Genomic DNA, 18,581 nt, shown 5'->3' with positions numbered 1-18,581 from the left:
GCAGGATTAAACGTCTAGCCAGGAGAGAGGCAAAAGATAAAATTCAACCTTAGTCGAACTCTGACGTAAATCTGTCTCACCCCAGAAACCGAACAAAGCAATTAAAGGGTTTGATTCTAGGTGGTGCTTCAGAATATGCGGTAACGTTATGAAAACATCTTTCCAAAATTTCTCCAAGCTAGGACAAAACCAGTACATATGAATGAGAGAGGCCTCGCCCCTTTTGCATTTATCACAAAGCGAACTAATGCTAGGGTAGAATTGAGATAATTTAGATTTAGACATATGGGCTCTATGAACAATCTTAAACTGTAAAAGACAGTGGCAAGCACAAAGAGAGGTTGAATTAACCGATTTGAGAATTGAGTCCCAAATCTCATCAGATAAGGAGGTATTTAAATCCTGCTCCCATGCCAATTTAATTTTCTCCACAGGAGCACGTCGTAAAGCTGCCAGTTTACCTCGAATAATTGATGTTAAACCTTTACCTAGTGGGTTAATGGAAAGAAATAAGTCCATAACATTTTTCTCAGGCATTTCAGGGAAGTTAGGAATTAAAGGAACAATAAAGTGTCTAATATGGAGATATCTAAAAAAAATGAGCACTGGGCAGATTGAACTTAGCAGAGAGCTGTTGAAAAGAAGCGAAGCGATTATCAATAAAAAGATCTTCAAAATGTCTAATGCCCTTCCTATACCAATCATGGAATGCTGAGTCATACGTAGTAGGTATAAAAAGGTGATTATGTACGACAGGGCTGGAAACAGAAAAACCATGGAAACCATAAAATTTCCTAAACTGAGCCCATATACGCAAAGTGTGTCTAACAAGAGGATTAGCTATTAATCTGGACACACTACTAGGGAGTACAGAGCCAAGAAGTGCAGAGATAGATAATTCATTAGTGGAGCTCAACTCCATTGCCACCCAATTAGGGCACTCGGGTTGGCCATGGAAAAAAGACCAAAAGGTAGCACAATGTATATTGGCTGCCCAATAATATAAATGAAAGTTAGGTAAAGCCATGCCACCCTCTTTTTTAGGTTTTTGGAGATAGGCTTTATTAATTCTAGAGCGCTTATTCTTCCACAGATATGACAAAATTATAGAGTCTAAGGAATCAAAGAAAGATTTAGGAATAAAAATTGGGATTGATTGAAATAAATATAAAAGTTTAGGGAGAACATACATTTTAACAACGTTAATACGACCTACCAAAGACATAGATAGAGGTGACCATTGTACCAGACTCTGTTTTATAGTGTATGAAAGATTGGCAAAATTTTCACGAAAGAGATCTTGAAACTTCCTTGTGACTGTAATCCCAAGATAGGTAAATTGATTATGGACTACTTTAAAAGGGAGATCACGAAATGTTAATTCTTGTGCTTCTTTATTAATTGGGAAAAGTTTGCTCTTATGTAAATTAAGTTTATAGCCAGAGAACTGGCTATACTGGTCAAGAAGTGAAAACATCAGAGGTAAGGATGTAGAAGGATTTGAGAGAAAGAGTAATAAGTCATCAGCATAAAGAGAAACTTTATGCTCAACACCCCCTCTCCAAATCCTGGTCAATTCAGGACAATTTCGAAATGCTATCGCCAAAGGTTCTATAGCCAGATTGAAGAGAAAGGGACTTAAAGGGCATCCCTGACGAGTGCCACTTTTGAGGTTAAATAACTGGGATTTCTGAAAATTAGTGAAAACAGAGGCAGTAGGACACAAATACAGCAATTTGATCCAAGAGATAAAACTTTGACCGAAGTCAAATTTTTCTAAGACTGCAAAAAGGTAGTTCCACTCTATACGATCGAATGCTTTCTCCGCATCGAGGGAAATAACACATTCAGGAATCCTAGTTGGAGGCGAATATAAAATATTAAATAAACACCGAATGTTAAAAAAAGGAAGATGGTTTTTAATAAAACCAATTTGGTCATCAGAAATAATAGAGGGAATAACAGTTTCTAATCTATAAGCCAAAACTTTAGCCAAAATGTTAACATCAACGTTAAGCAAAGAAATCGGCCTATATGAGGAACACTCTGTTGGGTCTTTACCCTTTTTTAATAAAAGAATAATAGATGCCTCATTAAAAGAAGGTGGCAATTTGCTTTAATTAAACGAGTCAGATAATACTGAGAGTAACTGAGGAGAAAGAAGTGAAGAGAATGATTTATAAAATTCTACGGGGAACCCATCAGGTCCAGGAGATTTCCCTGAGGACAATGCAGAAATTGCAAAAGATATTTCTTCTGATGATATAGGCGCATTAAGTTTGGCTTTAAAATCAGATGAAAGCGAAGAATATTCAGATTATTTAAAAAATAATCAGCAGAGATGTTATCATTCAAAGATTCAGAGGAATAAAGTCGAGAATAGAAATTTTTAAATGCATCATTAATTTCTAAATGATCCGATGTAAAGTCTCCGTTCTCCTTCCGGATCTTTGTGATATGTTGTTTGGCTTTGGAACGCCTCAGCTGATTGGCTAGAAATTTACCAGATTTGTCACCATGAATGTAAAAGCGACTCTTACTTTCGAGAATTTGGCGTTCGACAGGTTGAGTAGACAGAAGATTAAATTTAGTTTGAAGTTCTACCCGCTTCTTGTATAGTTCAGGATTCTTTGTTTGAGCATACAGTTGATCCAATTCTTTAATCTGGTTAGTGAGGTCTAATCGATCTGCACAGGACTTTCTATTAAGATTTGCTGTATAGGAGATGTTTTGACCCCTCAGATATGCTTTCATGGCATCCCAGACAATCTGGGATGACACTTCAGGTGATGTATTGGTGTTAAAATAAAAGTTTATCTGATCCTTAATAAATTTTAGAAAATCATCATCTGATAATAAAGTCGAATCAAACTGCCAGTGTTTATTCCTCTGAGGAAGACCAGGAAAGTTTAAAGAGAGAGTAATTGGGGCATGGTCAGAAATCAGTATACTCTGATAATCACAAAAATAGACAAATTGAATGAGTTGGTTATCGAGTAAGAAGTAGTCAATTCTAGTAAAGGTATGGTGAACATGTGAAAAAAAAGAATAGTCTCTCTCAGTAGGATAAAGGAAACGCCATGTATCAGAGATACGATAATTAGAGAGAAACGATTGGATAGTTAAGGCAGATTTAGTAGGAGGTCTAGTAACTGAGGACGATCGATCCAAATTAGGATCTAACCGACAATTGAAGTCACCACCCAGTATAAGAGAGTATGAGTTTAAGTCTGGTAGTGAGGAAAAAAAACATTCAAAAAAATTAACATCATCAAAATTGGGTCATACAAGTTTGCTAGTACAACTTTAGTATTAAATAGTTTACCAGAAACAATAATAAAATGGCCATTTGAATCAGATATCTTATTGTGGAGTTCAAAAGGGATATTTGAGTTAATAAGGATGGAGACCCCCCCCCCCCTAGCTTTAGTGGCGAAGGTTGAATGAAAATGCTGACCCACCCACTTTGACAAAAGCCGGGAGTTATCAAAACAACAAATATGAGTTTCTTGAAGGAAAGCAATGTCAGCTTTGAGATGTTTAATATGTGAGAATACCTTCCTCCTTTTAACAGGATGATTCAGTCCCTTTACATTCCAGCTCACAAATTTAAGTGTACTAGCCATTATCAATTATTAATGCATAAAAGGCAGCAGGCATATAAAAAAATCAAACAGTACAATAACAGTCTGGGAGCAGAGATGTAAACATAGATTCGTAGAATCAAAACATAAACATGTCCTGAGTAACAGAGGAAAGCAAAAGAAACAGTGAGTGATGTTAGAACTGGAAAACCCATCCCATCCTCACAACCCAAAACTAGACGGCTACCAAAAAAAGCAGCTAGCTCTACCAAAAAAAATTAACCCAAATATGACTTGCAGATGTGTGTCATTAACAACAGTTCCGTATAAATACTATAGCAAATGGTAACTAGTTTATGCACTAGAAAACATAATTACAAATAGGAACAACTTTTGCAGAAGTATAAAACTTAATACAAAGAAAACCAGAAGAAAACCAGAAACTAACCTACCCACAAAAAATTATAGAAGATTAAAAGAGAAAAAAAAAGAAGGGAGGGAGAAAAGGGGGAAAATTATAGATTCGAGGAGAGTACTTATCAACCATTTACAGAAAAAAAGTAGCAAAACTTAAACTATGAATCAACCAACAGGGAGGCCTTCAATAAAAGCTCCAAACCTCCAAAACAAGTTAGAGTCAATTGTAGAACTCTATAGATAAAATTATACAGGAATGAAATAGATTACACAAGTACAATCTAAACGTCCGCAAGGAAACATTTAGCACAGAATATCTATTTAGAAACAACACACCAAGTCCAGGGAGAGATTGTCTACAGCCCTTAGAGTTTCAATAGATAATGTCTGAGTTATTCACATAAAGTCTGAGTCCGGAAAAAATAATTTTACTACGAGAGGTACTTATCCACCATTTTAGAAGGTCCAACCAGGTTCCGAAGAAGACTAGATAGCCGGAAGACTTCCAACAAATGCCTCAGCCTCCTTCACTGATTTAAACCATTTATATTCTCCATTAGTAAGCGTAATTCGCAGGTCAGCAGGATTGCGAAGGGAGGGTCTAAGTCCATGATCAAAAAGCACTATCATTACACCTTTAAACTCAGCACGCATCTTCAGAACTTGGGGGGCAAAATCCTCCACAAAACGAATGACTGAATTTTGAAAAGCAAAAGTACCCCTGCAGCATGCCTCCATAATCAAACGGTTTTTCACCTGGTATTGATGAAAGCACAAAATTACCGGTCGTGGGCGGGAACCCAGAATGGCACTGGAAACGTAGACCCTGTGTGCCCTTTCAAGCTCAGGTGGATTCGGAAGGAATTCTTTCCCAAAGATCTCACAGAGAAAATCGGAAAAATACTTCACAAGGGTACCCTATTCGGTGGCCTCTGGCAAACCAAGAATTTGTAGATTACAACGTCTGCTCCGGTTTTCAAGGTCCACCATTTTGGAAAAAAGTTTACTATTCTTCTCTAGGCTGGAACAGAGGGTCTCGAGGTACTCGACATGGCATTTTAAATCTTCAGAAGTTGAGTCGATGCGAGATAAATGTTCAGCATGATCGTCCACTCTAGCGTTGATCCGATCCAATTTGGCATCCAGCTGGTTGAACGAAGTTCTAAATTCCTTTAAAATATCTTCTCGATGACATTCCAGAACAGCGAGGATCTCAGTTGGCAGAGCCGTAGCTTCCTTTTTCCTGGATTTAGAACTTTTGGTGGACATTATAAGATAGATGTGTTCGCAGGCAAGTAAAAGAAACCTAATAAAATTCCTAACTAAGGTTTAAGAATGGAGACATATAGTGCAAAGATAGGGAGAATGACGGAACAAAGGTTCGGAGCAGCTAAGCAATCGCCATCTTACTGGAAGTCCGTGGGCATATTTTTTGTAGAAGAATCGTGGACACATAACCTATGAAGATTTAGAGAAGCACAGTCTGATTAGGAATAGTCAGCAGGGCTTTGTGAGGGGCAGGTCATGCCTCACAAGCCTGATTAAATTCTTTGAGAATGTGACAAAATGTGCACATTAATGAAGGTAGAACAGATGAGTTCCCATAGAAGCCTCATTCAGATCATCATAATGCATAGAATCCAGGGAAACTTGTCTATGTGGATGAAGAATTGGCTTTCCCCATTAAAGGCAGAGTGTGGTACTAGATGATATATTCTGCTTGGAGACTGGTGACCAGTGATGTTCCACAGGGATCTGCTCTGTGATTTTTTTTATAAATGACTTAGATGAGGAAGTGGAAGGGCACGTTAGGAAGTTTGTAGATGATGCAAAGGTTTGATGGAGCTGTGGATAGTGTAGAAAGTTGTCAAATGTTACAGTAGGACATTGACAGGATGCAGAACTGGGTTGAGAAGTGGCAAATGGAATTCAAACTGGAGAAATGTGAAGTGATTCACTTTGGAAGGATGAATATATAGCTAATGGCAGGATTCCTAGCAGTGTGGAGGAGCAGAGGGATCTTGAGGTCCACAGTCATAGATTCCTCACAGTTGCTGTGCAAATTGATCATGTTGTTAAGGAGGATTATTGTGTGTTGGCCTTCATTAGTTGGGGGATTATGTTCAAGAGCTGTGAGGTAGTTTTGGAGCTCTGTAAAATCCTGGTTAGACCACACTTGGAATACTGTGTACAATTCTGGCTGCCTCATTTTAAGAGAAGAAACTATAGAGAAGGTGCAGAGGAAATTTTCCAGGATACTGCCGGGATTGGAGAGCATATCTTATGAGGATAAGCTGAACAAGTGAGGGGTTATCTCTCTGAAATGAGAAAGGATGAGAGGTGACTTGATAGAGGTGTACTGGATGATGAGGCATTGACAGGGTGGACAGCTAGAGACTTTTTCCCGGGGTTGAAATGTCTAATATAAGGGGACATAATTTTCAGGTGATTGGAGAGAAGTATAGGAGGGGATAGGAGGTGAGTTCATTACACAGAGAGTGGTCGTGCATGGTATGCCCTACTAGGAGTGGTGGTAGAAGTAGATATATTAGGGACATTTAAGAAACTCTTTAATAGGTACCTGGATGATAGAAAAAGTGAAGGGATATGTAAGAGGGAAGGATTAGATTGACCTTAGAATACATTAAATGGTCAGCACAACATTGTGGGCCAAAGGGCTTGTTCTGAGCTGTAATTTTCTGTGTCCAATTCTATGTTCTATACTTACATTACCTACATGTCCTTTCCTTTATTACCCCTATTTGATGTTGAAAATAAATGATTCAACAGTGCATTTATGTCACTAACATTGTTGATTTGGATTGACACTTTTCCAGATCTGATGAATGGTCAATATTAACTCAGTTTCTCACTCCTCAAATGTTGTCTAACCTATTAGGCTTTTCTAGCATTTTCCTATTCATGTTTTAAAGAGAAGCTTATTGTTCCATGAGCTCCATTGAGGCAGAAACTACAAGGAAGAGAAGACAGTCTACCTGAACTATCTTATCACAATGCCTCATCAGTGAGAACAAATCCTTCTGTGCTTTAATCTTCCACAAAGCATTCTTTACTAGTTTTTATACAGTACATGAGCATGGAACTATGTGAAATCTCCAGTAGGTTAAGAGCAATCTTGTAGGTATCTTCCACACCCCCTCCCCACCACTACTTTAAATTGATCGGATTGTGAAATACAGTACTTATTTTCTGATTTCCAAATCATAGTCATTTTATGGACTGGAAATATTTGATTTATGATGGGAGTACTTCCTTTGTGAATCAGGCGAGCATCTAATGCTGGGAAACTTCAAATGCAGCAGGGAATACAGCCCAATTTCACAACTGGTATGATATCACCCAGATATTACCACTAGAATGATATATTCTAGGTTACAGTGGTTTTGAATTGCCTAGTGTTTAAAAATAAAAAAAAACATATTGCTATTCAGAATCAGAATCAGGTTTAATAACACTGGCATAGGTCATGAAAATTTGTTGTCTTTGCAGCAGAAGTACAATACATAATAACAGAGAGAAAAATGTGAGTTACAGTAAGTATGTGTGTGTGTGTGTATATATATATATATATATATATATATATAATAGGTAAATTAAATAAGTAGTGTAAAATAAAAATAATATAAGTAGTAAGGTAGTGTTCATGGGTTCAGTGTCTATTCTGAAATCTGATGGCAGAGGGGAAGAAGCTTTTTCTGAATTATCAAGTGTGTGCCTTCAGACTCCTGTACCTCTTTCCAGATAGTAGCAATGAGAAGAGGGCATGTCCTGGGTGGTTGAGATCTTCATGATTGATGCTGCCTTTTAGAGGCATTGCTCCTTGAAGATTTCCTGGATCCTGTGGAGTTTAGTGCCAGGATAGAATTAACTTAAGTTTACAAGTATTTTCAGCTTATTTCAATCCTGTGCAGTACATACCAGACAGTGATGCAGCCTGATAGAATACTGTCCATGGTACATCTGTAGAAATTTGTGAATGTCTTTGGTTACCTATCAGATCTCCTCAAACTCCAAATGAAATATAGCCACTCTCATGCCTTCTTCATAGTTGCATCGAAGTGTTGGCACCAGGATTGTTCTTCAGAGATATTGACACCCAGGAACTTGTAATTGCTCAGTGTTTCCATTTTTGAACCTTCTTTGAGAACTGGTCTTACACTTTCTCAAGTCCACAATTTGTTCTTTGAGTGCAAAGTTGTTGCTGTGACACAACTCAACTAGCTGATGTATCTCACTCTTGTATGCCCTCTCATTACAATCTGAAATTCTGCCAACAATAGTTGTCATCAGCAAGTTTATCAATGGCATTTGAGCTGTGTCTAGCCACACAGTCATGGGTATAGAGAGATTAGAGCAATGGGCTATGCACACATCCCTGAGGTGCCCAGTGTTGATCGTCAGCGAGGTGGAGATGTTATTTCTTATCCACACAGATTGTGGTCTTCCGGTTAGAAAGTTGAAGATCCAGTTGGTGATATCCAGGGTTTGGAACTTCTCAATCAGAACTGTAGGAATGATTGTGTTAAACACTGAGCTGTTGTCAACACACAGAAAATTCTGGAGAAACTCAGCAGGCCGGGTAGCATCTACAGAAAAAAGTAAACAGTCAATGTTCCTGGCCAAGACCCTGCATCAGGACTGGAGAAAAAAGAAAAGTGATAGAAAAAAGTGGGGGAAGGAAGAAATACTAGGTAGTAGATGATAGGTGAAACCCGGAGAGGGTGAGGGGTGAAGTAAAGAGCTGGGAAGTCAATTGGTGAAAGAGATAAAGGGCTGGAGAAGGGTGAATCTGATAGGAGAGGACAGAAGGTCATGAAAGAAAGGGAATGAGTAGGAACAACAGGGAGGTGATAGGCAGGTAAGGAGTAAAGTGAGAGAGGAAAATGGGAATGGGGAATGGTTAAGGAGAGGGGAGCATTACCAGAAGTTCAAGAAATCGATGTTCATGCCATCAGGTTGGAGACTACCCAGATGGAATATAAAACGTTGCTCCTCCAACCTGGTTGTAGCCTCAGCACAACAGTGGAGAGGGCCATGGACTAACATGTCAGAATGGGAATAGGAAATAGAATCAAAATGGGTGGCCACCAGGAAATCCCACTTTTTCTGGCAGATGCAGTGTAGGTGCTTAGTGAAGCAGCCACACAATCTGCGTTTGGTCTCATCGATAAACAGGAGGTCACAATAGGAGTATCGGATACAGTAGATAATCCCAATAGACTCAGAGGTGAAGTGTCACCTCGCCTGGAAGGGTAGTTTGGACCCTGAATGGTAGTAAGGGAGGAGGTGGAGGGGCAGGTATAGCACTTGTGCAGCAAGGATAAATGCCAGCGGAGAGGACAAATTGACAAGGGAATCATATAGGGAGTGATCCCTGTGGAAAGCAGAAATTGGGGGCAGATGTGCTTGGTGGTGGGATCCTGATGGAGATGACAGATGTTATGGAGAATTATGTGCTGAATGTGAAGCTGGTGGGGTGGTAGGTGAGGACCACCATCCTCCATGTCCAGCACGTATGCCTGATAGGGTAACAGGAGGATGGGATCAGAGCAGACAGACGCGAAATGGGAGAGATGTGGTTGAGGGCAGCATTGATGGTCGAGGAAGGGAAGCTCCTTTCTTTGAAGAAAGAGGACCTCTCTTTAGTTCTGGACTGAAAAGTCATCCTGAGAGCTGATGCCACAGAGACAGAGGAATTGAAAGAAGGGGATGGCATTTTTACAAGCATTACACCCTCCCTTATACCACTTCCCTCAGTAACATTCAGGGCCCCAGATAGTCCTTCCAGGTGAGGCAACACTTCTCCTGTGAGTCTGTCGGAGTCATTTACTGTATATGGTGCTCATGGTGTGGCCTCTTTTATATCGGTGAGAAATGACATAGATTGGGAGACCACTTCACCAAGCACCTACTAGTCCGCTAGAAAAATTGGTATCTCCCAGTGGCCACCCATTTTAATTCTACTTCTCATTCCCATTCCAACATGCTGGTCCATGGCCCCCTCCACTGCCATGTTAAGGCCACCACCAGGTTGGAGGAAAAACAGCTTATATTCTGTCTGGTTCTGTTGGCATGAACATCGAGTTCATGAACTTCCGGTAATGCCTCACTGTCCCTTACCATTCCTCGTTCCCATTTCCCCCTCTCACCTTATCTGCTTACCTGCCCATCACCCCCCACCCCTGGTGCTCCTCCCCCTTCCCTTCCTTCCATTGCCTTCTGTCCTCTCCTATCAGATTCCCCTTTCTCCAGCCCTTTATTTCTTTCACCAATCGATTTCACAGCTCTTTACTTCACCTCTCTCCCAGCTTTACTTATCACCTACCACCTGGTATTTTCCTCCCCTCCCCCACCCTCTTACTCTGACTTTTTATCTTTTTTTCTCCAGTTTTGATGACGGGCCTTGGCCCAAGGCGTTGACTTTTTATTCTTTTCCATAGATGTTGGCTGGCCTGCTGAGTTCCTTCAGCATTTTGTGTGTGCCACTAGGATTTCCAGCAAATGTAGATTTTTCTCTTGTTCATCAATAAGCAGCATCCTGATATAGGTATTTGTATTGTCTAAGTGATCCAAGGCCACATGAAGAGCCAAAGAGATGAAACTTTTGGACAAATTTTTATTCATAAAAACTTCATAATTTTCTTTTTATTCTACATTTTCTAATTTCCTGACTGCTTTCTGTAAATTGAGCTCCCTGTCAAATGCTTTCATTTTGATTTATCTCATCCTGTACACTTCTCAATATCTAGACAAGTCTAGTTTCATGAACCCTACTGCTTTTCACAGTAATATATTCTGTCCAAATCTTTCATTATCTCTTCTTTGAATGCCTCATTCTACTTTGGCAATAATTTATCTTCATTTTCCATTTCCTATCCACTTGCTAAATCATGTTTCAGTCATATGATCAGCATATTGAAAATGTTCTCCCATAACAACTCTTTTTATCTCATACCCATTTTAATTTTCTCAACCAATTTCAATAATGGTGGAGTAGACTACAAGCTTTGCATTTGGTGTAACCCAGTGCCTAATACACTGTTTTGTACACAACAGTGCTTCATTACATTAAATGAAATGAATTGTAACTTGTCATTTAATAGACATGTATGGGAGGATAGGATCAATATACTTACACTCAGTGCTCCATTTATTAGGAATCTCCTATACCTAATAAAGTGGCCACTGAGTGTATGTTCGTTGTCTTCTGCTTCTGTAGCCCATCCACTTCAAAGTTTGATCTGTTGTCTGTTCCAAGATGCTCTTCTGCACAGCACTGTTGTAACACGTGGTTATCTGAGTTACTGTTGCCTTCCTGTCAGCTTGAACCAGTCTGGCAATTCTCCTCTGGCCTCCCTCATTAACAAGACATTTTTAGATGTTTTTTTTTATTTTTCGCACCATTCTCTGTAAACTCTGGAGACAGTTATGCGTGAAAATTCCAGGTGATCGGCAATTTTTGAGATACTCAAACCACCCCATCTCGCACCAACAATCATTCCACAGTCAAAGTCACTTAGATTACATTTCTTCTATGCATTGTGATATTTGGTCTGAACAACAACTGTACCTCTTGATGATGTCTGAATGCTTTTATATATTGAATTGTTGCCACATTGGTAGATTAGGTATTTGCATTAAGAAACAGCTATAGAGCTGTACTTAATAAAGTGGTCACTGAGTTTCTAATGAACTAAAGGCCAATAGAAAGAATACTTGAACGGATTCTCAATATGGACAGCATTAAATGTTGATCTTTGAACTGCTCTGCGTGACTATATAGTATGTATGTACTTCCAAATGGATTTGGGCAAGATGCTGACAATAAATTTTTGTAGTAGGATACTAGCTGTTCTGAACCCACTTCAGCTAATTCACCTTTACTCCATATACTTTCTATTAATGGTTAACAGAAGAAAACTACAATCCCTTATTTCAGATTATTAATTGAGCTAGCTCCTTTTGCTGTCTGTGGGAGAGACTTCCAATTTTCTTTATGTAAATAAGCTTTTCCTAACTTCTCTTAAATGCCCTGATTCTGATGTTGATATTGTTTCCGTATCTTACACTCTTCCAAAAGTAGAAGAAATGTTTCTTTTATCAACTCTTTCAAATTCTTAAGAACATAATCAAGATCTGCCCTTAACGTTATTCATTCTGGAATGTACAAGACTAGTTTATGGAATGATATTATCTTCCATATTTATGCTTTACATGGAAGAGAACTCACATAAATGATGCAAAAAGAACATATTTCCTGTATATTTTTCTGATGTAGAGGTGTGTCATTCAGTTCATCAGGTCAATGCTGGCTCTCCCATCTTTAGCAAATGAAACAATGCTGAAGTTATTGGCATGAAAAACAGTCACAGGTGGAACATGCAAACCCCACCCAGACAGCATCCAAAATCAGGATCAAACCCATTAGTAAAGCAGTGCAGCAACAGCACTAAACATTGTGCCATCGTGCTGCCCGCTGGGACAATGTTGGGTGTGAGGCCTCCATTGGTCAGGGTCCACCTAGCTGGATGTGTGACCTAGCTGTCTAGACATGCAGGCCAGAGCAGTACAATATGGAAAGCAAGCTGGCACCCATGTAGAGTTCCTACTCTCCGTCCATCCGATGAACCTAAAGGAGCGGCAGAGTCTGATATAGTTTGGCACCAGCAGCATCGCAGGAGTTTCCAGGCAGTGAGAACTCAATTTAGGACTCCTTTAGGGACTTCAGCTCTGGGTTTTTTCCCTCAAAGTTTGCTCCTGAAGCCTTCTCCGTGAGTGGGTATGCTACAAGGCAGCAGATATTCAAGATCAGAATATTTCTCCCAGATGAGCTGCCAACCATGGTTGATGAGTTGAATCTGCCTGAAGTCATTGGTTTTAAGGTGCCATTAATCAAACTTTGCTCCTTCTCGTGTCAGTAGAATTGGTTCCAGCAGGCTTAGTAGCTATGCCACACATGAAGGCCAGGAGCTGGATTTGGTTGTCAGAGGCTATTTGAATTGTACGCAATTGAGAGCATTTAATAGGTAGTACGAGCTTATCCCCATTACCAAAGGCAGCTATGACAACCTTAAGGAACTAATGTTGGGTGTGTTGCACATAAATCTCTTAGAGGTTCATGACAAATAGCAAAAAGCTATCACATTAAATTGTAGAAATGGGACTAGTCAATAAAACTTCATGCACTATTAGCTTTGACCTTTATTGTTGTAGTTGATAGAGAAGTACCAGCAATGGCCAGATATGTGTATTTAAACAAATTGCAGATGCTGGAACTTTGAAATAAAAGTATGAAAAGCTGCAACCAGCAATCCAGCTGATCCCTTCTATGACCTACTGGCCTCTGCATCATGCTCAATCCCTCACTCACACCCAACCTAATTCACTCTACCCATTAGCCATTCTCTATCTGGTTCTACCTATTACCTAGCAGCCTCTATTGCACCCCACCCTATACTATTATTTATTAGCAATTCTTTCTCATCCCTCTCGGCCTGATGCAGGAGCTTGAACCAAAATTTCAAACTATACCTTTTGCCTCCACAAATGCTTCTGTTTGATGGATTTAGAATATTGCATCAATTTCTAATCTCTTAAAAATTAATAATAAAAAGATTCCAAGAAAAGTTTCAATATAGTCTACAATTATGACTTTTTCTAAAAATTCTGAATATCAAAGCAAGTATATAATGTGGTTAAAATAGCATGTTGTGTTCTCAAGCATAGATTAATTTAACTTGTAATTAAGGGGGGAGATTTGCATGAACCAGGAATGAAAAAAAGCCAGATGAGCAGTTATCCAGATCTTTTTCTTGAAGATTATAGAACATTGAACTAGTTGACAACCCACGCTAATTCAGAAGATGGATTAAACTAGAAGATTAAATTAGACTTGCAGAAGAGTTGGGAACTGAAGAGGCAGAGAACGTGGTGGTTGGTGCTGAAGTAGAGACAGCTTGTAGGGAGTTTGTGAGGAAGTATAAGCAGATGATAGAGCAAGGATACTCTCAGCCAGAAGGTTTGAGATGTGTCCATTTTCATGCATCATAAACAAGGTGGATGAACTTAGTGCATGGGTCAATGCTGGAACTCTGATGTTGTGGCCATTCCAGAGACATGGATGTCTTGGAGCAGGAATGGCTGTTGAGTGTGCTGGGCTTTAGATGTTTCAAAGAGGATAGAGAGGGAGGCAAAAGAGTTGGGGAAGTTTCATTGCTAATCAGGATGCAGGTTGAGGGTGTTGTTAAGAAGACATATGGTATGATGGCCTTCACCAACTGTGGGGTTAAGTTCAAGAGCCGTGAGTTAATTTTAAAATTATATAAGGCCTTAGACCCCACCTGGAGTACAGTGCTCAGTTCTGGTCATCTCACTACAGGAAGGATGTGAGTATGTAGAAAGACTGCAGAGGATGTTGCCTGGATTGGAGAGCATGCCTTATGAGAATAGGTTAACTGAACTTGGCCTTTTCTCCTTGGAGTGACTGGTGGATGAGAGATGACCTGATAGCGGTGTATAAGATGATGAGAGGCATTGATTGTGTGGATAGCCAGAGGCTTTTTTCCAGGGCTGAAATGACTAACACAAGGGGGGCATATTTTTAAGGCACTTGTAGTAGGTACTTAGGGGATGTCAGGGGTAAGTTTTTACAAGGCGGATGTCAGAAAAAAGTTTTTCTCACGGTGTTAGGTGCATAGAATGCACTGTCAGCAATGGTGGTAGAGGCAGATACAATAGGGTCTTTTAAGAGATTCCTGAATAGGTTCATGGAGCTTGGAAAAATAGAGGGCTAGATGGTATGGAAATTCTAGGATGCTTCTAGAGTAGGTTACATTGTCAGCACAACATTGTGGGCCGAAGGCCTGTAATGCGCTGCAGGTTTTTATGTTCTATGTTCTATGAATGAAGATGTTCAATCTTGAAGACTGGGAGTTCAATCTTGAGAAAATCCTATTTCTCACTCATAATTTGTCTTGAAATCCAGGAGGTTTCTTGGGTATTGAAAGTCATATAGGTTTATGGGGGTGGGGGTGTTAGGGTGCATGAACAGGGGCATTTTAGTTCATGATGTTATCTCATGAATTGCAATAGATTAAAGTAGACCATGATAGACAAGACACATTTCCTGTCTGATATGATCATAAACAAAGAAAGTAATTTGTTCCCAGAGCAACACAAAATGCTGGAAGGACTCAGTTGCTCAGGCAATATCTATGGAAAGGAATAAACAGTTCATATTTCAAACTGATACCATTCCTAAGGACTGGAAAAGCAAGAGATAGATGCCAAAGTAAGAAGGTGGGGGAGGGGGCAGGCTAGAACATTATAATTGAAACCTGGTGGGTGAGAGTGTGGTTAGGGGATGGAACTAACTGGGACATGATAGGTCAAAAGATAAGGGCTGGAGAAGGAGGAATCTGATAGGAGAGGAGAGTGGATGATGGAAAAATGGGAAAGTAGAGGGGCACCAGTGGGAGGTGATAGGCAGATGAAGGGAAGATGTATGAGGTGCCCAGGGTGGAGAAATGAGGAAGAGGGAAGGGGAGGGGGAAAATTACTGGAGGTTGGAGAAATCAAATTTCAAGTCATCACGTTTGAGGCTAACTATATGGAATATAAAGTGTTGCTCTTCCAGCCTTTGAAGTATATTTAACCAGTCCAAATTGATTCAATACATTCTTTTGTTTTGGTAAAATTGGTATTCAATTACATCAATTGCCTTGAAATTTTATGAGAGCATGTCATTTCTCAAATCGATGTATGTTTCCAGGAGGTAATTTAGCTGAATAAAACCAGCTGTTGGAATATGATTTATACAATACCTCTTAATAAGTTACAAATTTTTCAGCAGCTCAAAGCAAATTTTAGAATGTTTCTGGGGCCTGTCACTTTCTAGCTTTTTTCTCCCCTCTGTCATTAGCAAGTTTGCAGATGACGTGATGGTTGATGCTGTTGTGGATAGTGTAGACCGGGGGTCGGCAACCTGCGGCTCCCGAGCCATTTGTGGCTCTTTCACCTCTGTGCTGCGGCTCCCTGTGGCTTTGGGAAATAATTGGTCAGTATTTAATTAAAATGTATTTTATGTTAGTTTGTTAGCTTTTGAAATGTAATTATGGTGATCTTGTACAACCTAAGTGTAGCGACACATTTCCTGCCACATCATAAAACGGCTCACAATTAGCCAGCATTCCGGCTAAGGGAGATAGCCTACGGGGGTTTGTGAGTACGCGTCTTTTGCAGCATCTGCGTCCATGGGGGCTGGGTTGAGGGAAGCTGAAAAGCAAGGCTGTTTAGTTCGAATAAAGCTATCTTTGACTGCAGTTTACTGACACCGCTACAACGTGTTTTTATCGCTGGCTGTCCAGACGGAAGGTGCTGAAACGCTTTGTCGCGTGTCTGGAAGAAGTGAAAACTTTCCTGGGCAGCAAAGGGCTCACCTTTCCTGAGCTGGAACAGCCAGAGTGGCTGGAAAAGCTACACTTCATGGTAGACATGACAGCGCACCTGAACACGCTGAACACAGCTCTTCAGGGGAAAGGACGTACAGCCCTGCACATGTTGGAGGATGTTTTGGCATTCGAGCGCAAGTTGACAGTGCTTGCCAGAGATTTACAGAAAGGCACTTTGTCTCACTTCCCCAATTTGAGAGAGTTCAAACAAGGTCACGACATGATAATTTCGGAGTATTTACATTCTGCAATCATCGCAATGCAAACATCGTTTGGGAAACGCTTCTGTGAGTTCAGAGAGGAAAAAAACACATTATCCTTCCCGGTCACTCCCTTAAGCATCGATCCTTCCCTACTGAATACGACTGCATTGGCAGGTGTGAGTCAACCTGATCTTGAGATGGAACTGGCCGACATAGCCGACAAAGACATATGGGTGTCCAAGTTTAGACGCTTGACAGCAGACCTTGAAGATGTTGCCCGTCAGAAGGCCGTTCTTGCTCAGAAACACAAATGGAGTGATATTGAAAACCTCACAGATGACAGCTTGCGATCCTGTGTAAAGATGAAGGTGACATCATACAGCCCTGATGTGCAGACGCTGTGCGCTGAGGTCCAGGAGCAGAAATCCCATTAACCAAGTATGATAAATATTTTAATTGCCTATTATTTTACTCATATTCATATTTTTTCATTGTTCAGTGAAATAGTCCTTTCATTTTTCAGGATGACAGCTGGCTGACGTTATTTTTGGTTTGCTGCTGGCGGAAAATTTAAGTTCGGCGTTTTTCATAAATACAAGAAGGACTCAAATAGACATTGAATATTTTACTTAAAAGTAACTTTCAACCCAACGTCTTTTTTTCGGAGTTCAAAATGTTTTTGTTGCATGCAGAAATGTAATTTCGTTTTCTCTGCAGGAGTTCATCAATTTCATAAATGCAACACATTATAGTTTGTTTATACATAGCATAAAGGCAAAAAAAACGTTGTATGCAGTGTTATTTCATTTTAAATGTCAAACGGGTTTTGCGGCTCCCAGTGTTTTCTTTTCTGTGGGAAACGGGTCCAAGTGGCTCTTTCAGTGGTAAAGGTTGCTGACCCCTGGTGTAGACAGTTCTTGTAAGTTACAACAGGACAGATAGGATGCAGGCACGAGGAAATCTGCAGATGCTGGAAATTCAAACAACACACACAAAATGCTGGTGGAACACAGCAGACCAGGCAGCATCTATAAGGAGAAGCACTGTCGACGTTTCGGGCCGAGACCCTGACGATAATCTCCTTATAGATGCTACCTGGCCTTCTGTCTTCCACCAGCGTTTTGTGTAATAGGATGCAGAGCTGGGCTGAGAAATGGCAGATGGTGTTCAATCAGAAAAGTGTGAAGTTTTACAACATAGAGGTTGAACTTGAAGCCAGAGTACAAGGCTGAAGGTAAGATACTAAGCAGTGAGGGGGAACAGAGAGATCTTGGGGTCCACATTCATAGGTCACTCAAAGTTGTCTCATGACTTGATAAGGTAGTTAAGTAGATGCATGTAAGCTGACCTTCATTGGCCAAAGTTTTCATTTCGAAAGCCATGAGGTAATGTTGCAGTTCTATTAAACTCTGGTTCAAATACATTTGGAGTGTTGTGTTCATTACTGGTTACCTGGTTAAAGGAAGGACGTGGAATCTTCAGAGAGGGTACAGAGAAGATTTACCAGGATGCTGCCATGTCTAATGAGGATTGATTGAGCAAGCTAGGACTTTTCTCTTTGGAGCGAAGAAGGATAAAAGGTGACTTAATAGAGCTGTACAGGATAAGAGCATAAATTGAGTGGATAACTAGAGACTTTTCTCTAGAGCAGAAATGGTTCAGATGAGGGAGCATAATTTTAAGATGATTGGAGCAAAGTATGGGGGAGATGTCAGAGGTTTTTTTTTACACACAAAATTTGGTAAGTTAATAGAACACATTTCCGGGGTGGTTGTAGGGGAAGACATACATATTAGGGACATTTGAGAGACTCTTCAGTTGGCACATGGATGAAGGAGAAATGAAAGGCTATGTGAGAGGGAAGCATTAGATTGATCTTAGAGTAATTAAAAGTTCAGTATAACATC

At 40.1% G+C, this 18,581-nt stretch overlaps 1 protein-coding gene across 1 annotated transcript; it reads left to right on the top strand.

Moving 5' to 3' along the window:
- The first annotated feature begins 16,004 nt into the window (after positions 1-16,004).
- On the top strand, positions 16,005-17,373 carry LOC132398920 (general transcription factor II-I repeat domain-containing protein 2-like). The gene is made up of 2 exons (XM_059978757.1): positions 16,005-17,112; positions 17,198-17,373. The coding sequence occupies exon 1, from the start codon at positions 16,506-16,508 to the stop codon at positions 17,106-17,108; it is 603 nt and encodes a 200-aa protein (XP_059834740.1). The 5' UTR covers positions 16,005-16,505; the 3' UTR covers positions 17,109-17,112; positions 17,198-17,373.
- The last annotated feature ends 1,208 nt before the right edge of the window (positions 17,374-18,581 follow it).

This window comes from Hypanus sabinus, chromosome 9 (assembly GCF_030144855.1).
Source record: "Hypanus sabinus isolate sHypSab1 chromosome 9, sHypSab1.hap1, whole genome shotgun sequence".
NCBI classification, from domain to species: domain Eukaryota; kingdom Metazoa; phylum Chordata; class Chondrichthyes; order Myliobatiformes; family Dasyatidae; genus Hypanus; species Hypanus sabinus.
This window is presented reverse-complemented; position numbering and strand designations above follow the sequence as displayed.

Excerpts from the sequence above, each read along its gene's own strand:
- LOC132398920 (XM_059978757.1), top strand. The coding sequence starts at position 16,506 with ATGGTAGACATGACAGCGCACCTGAACACGCTGAACACAGCTCTTCAG.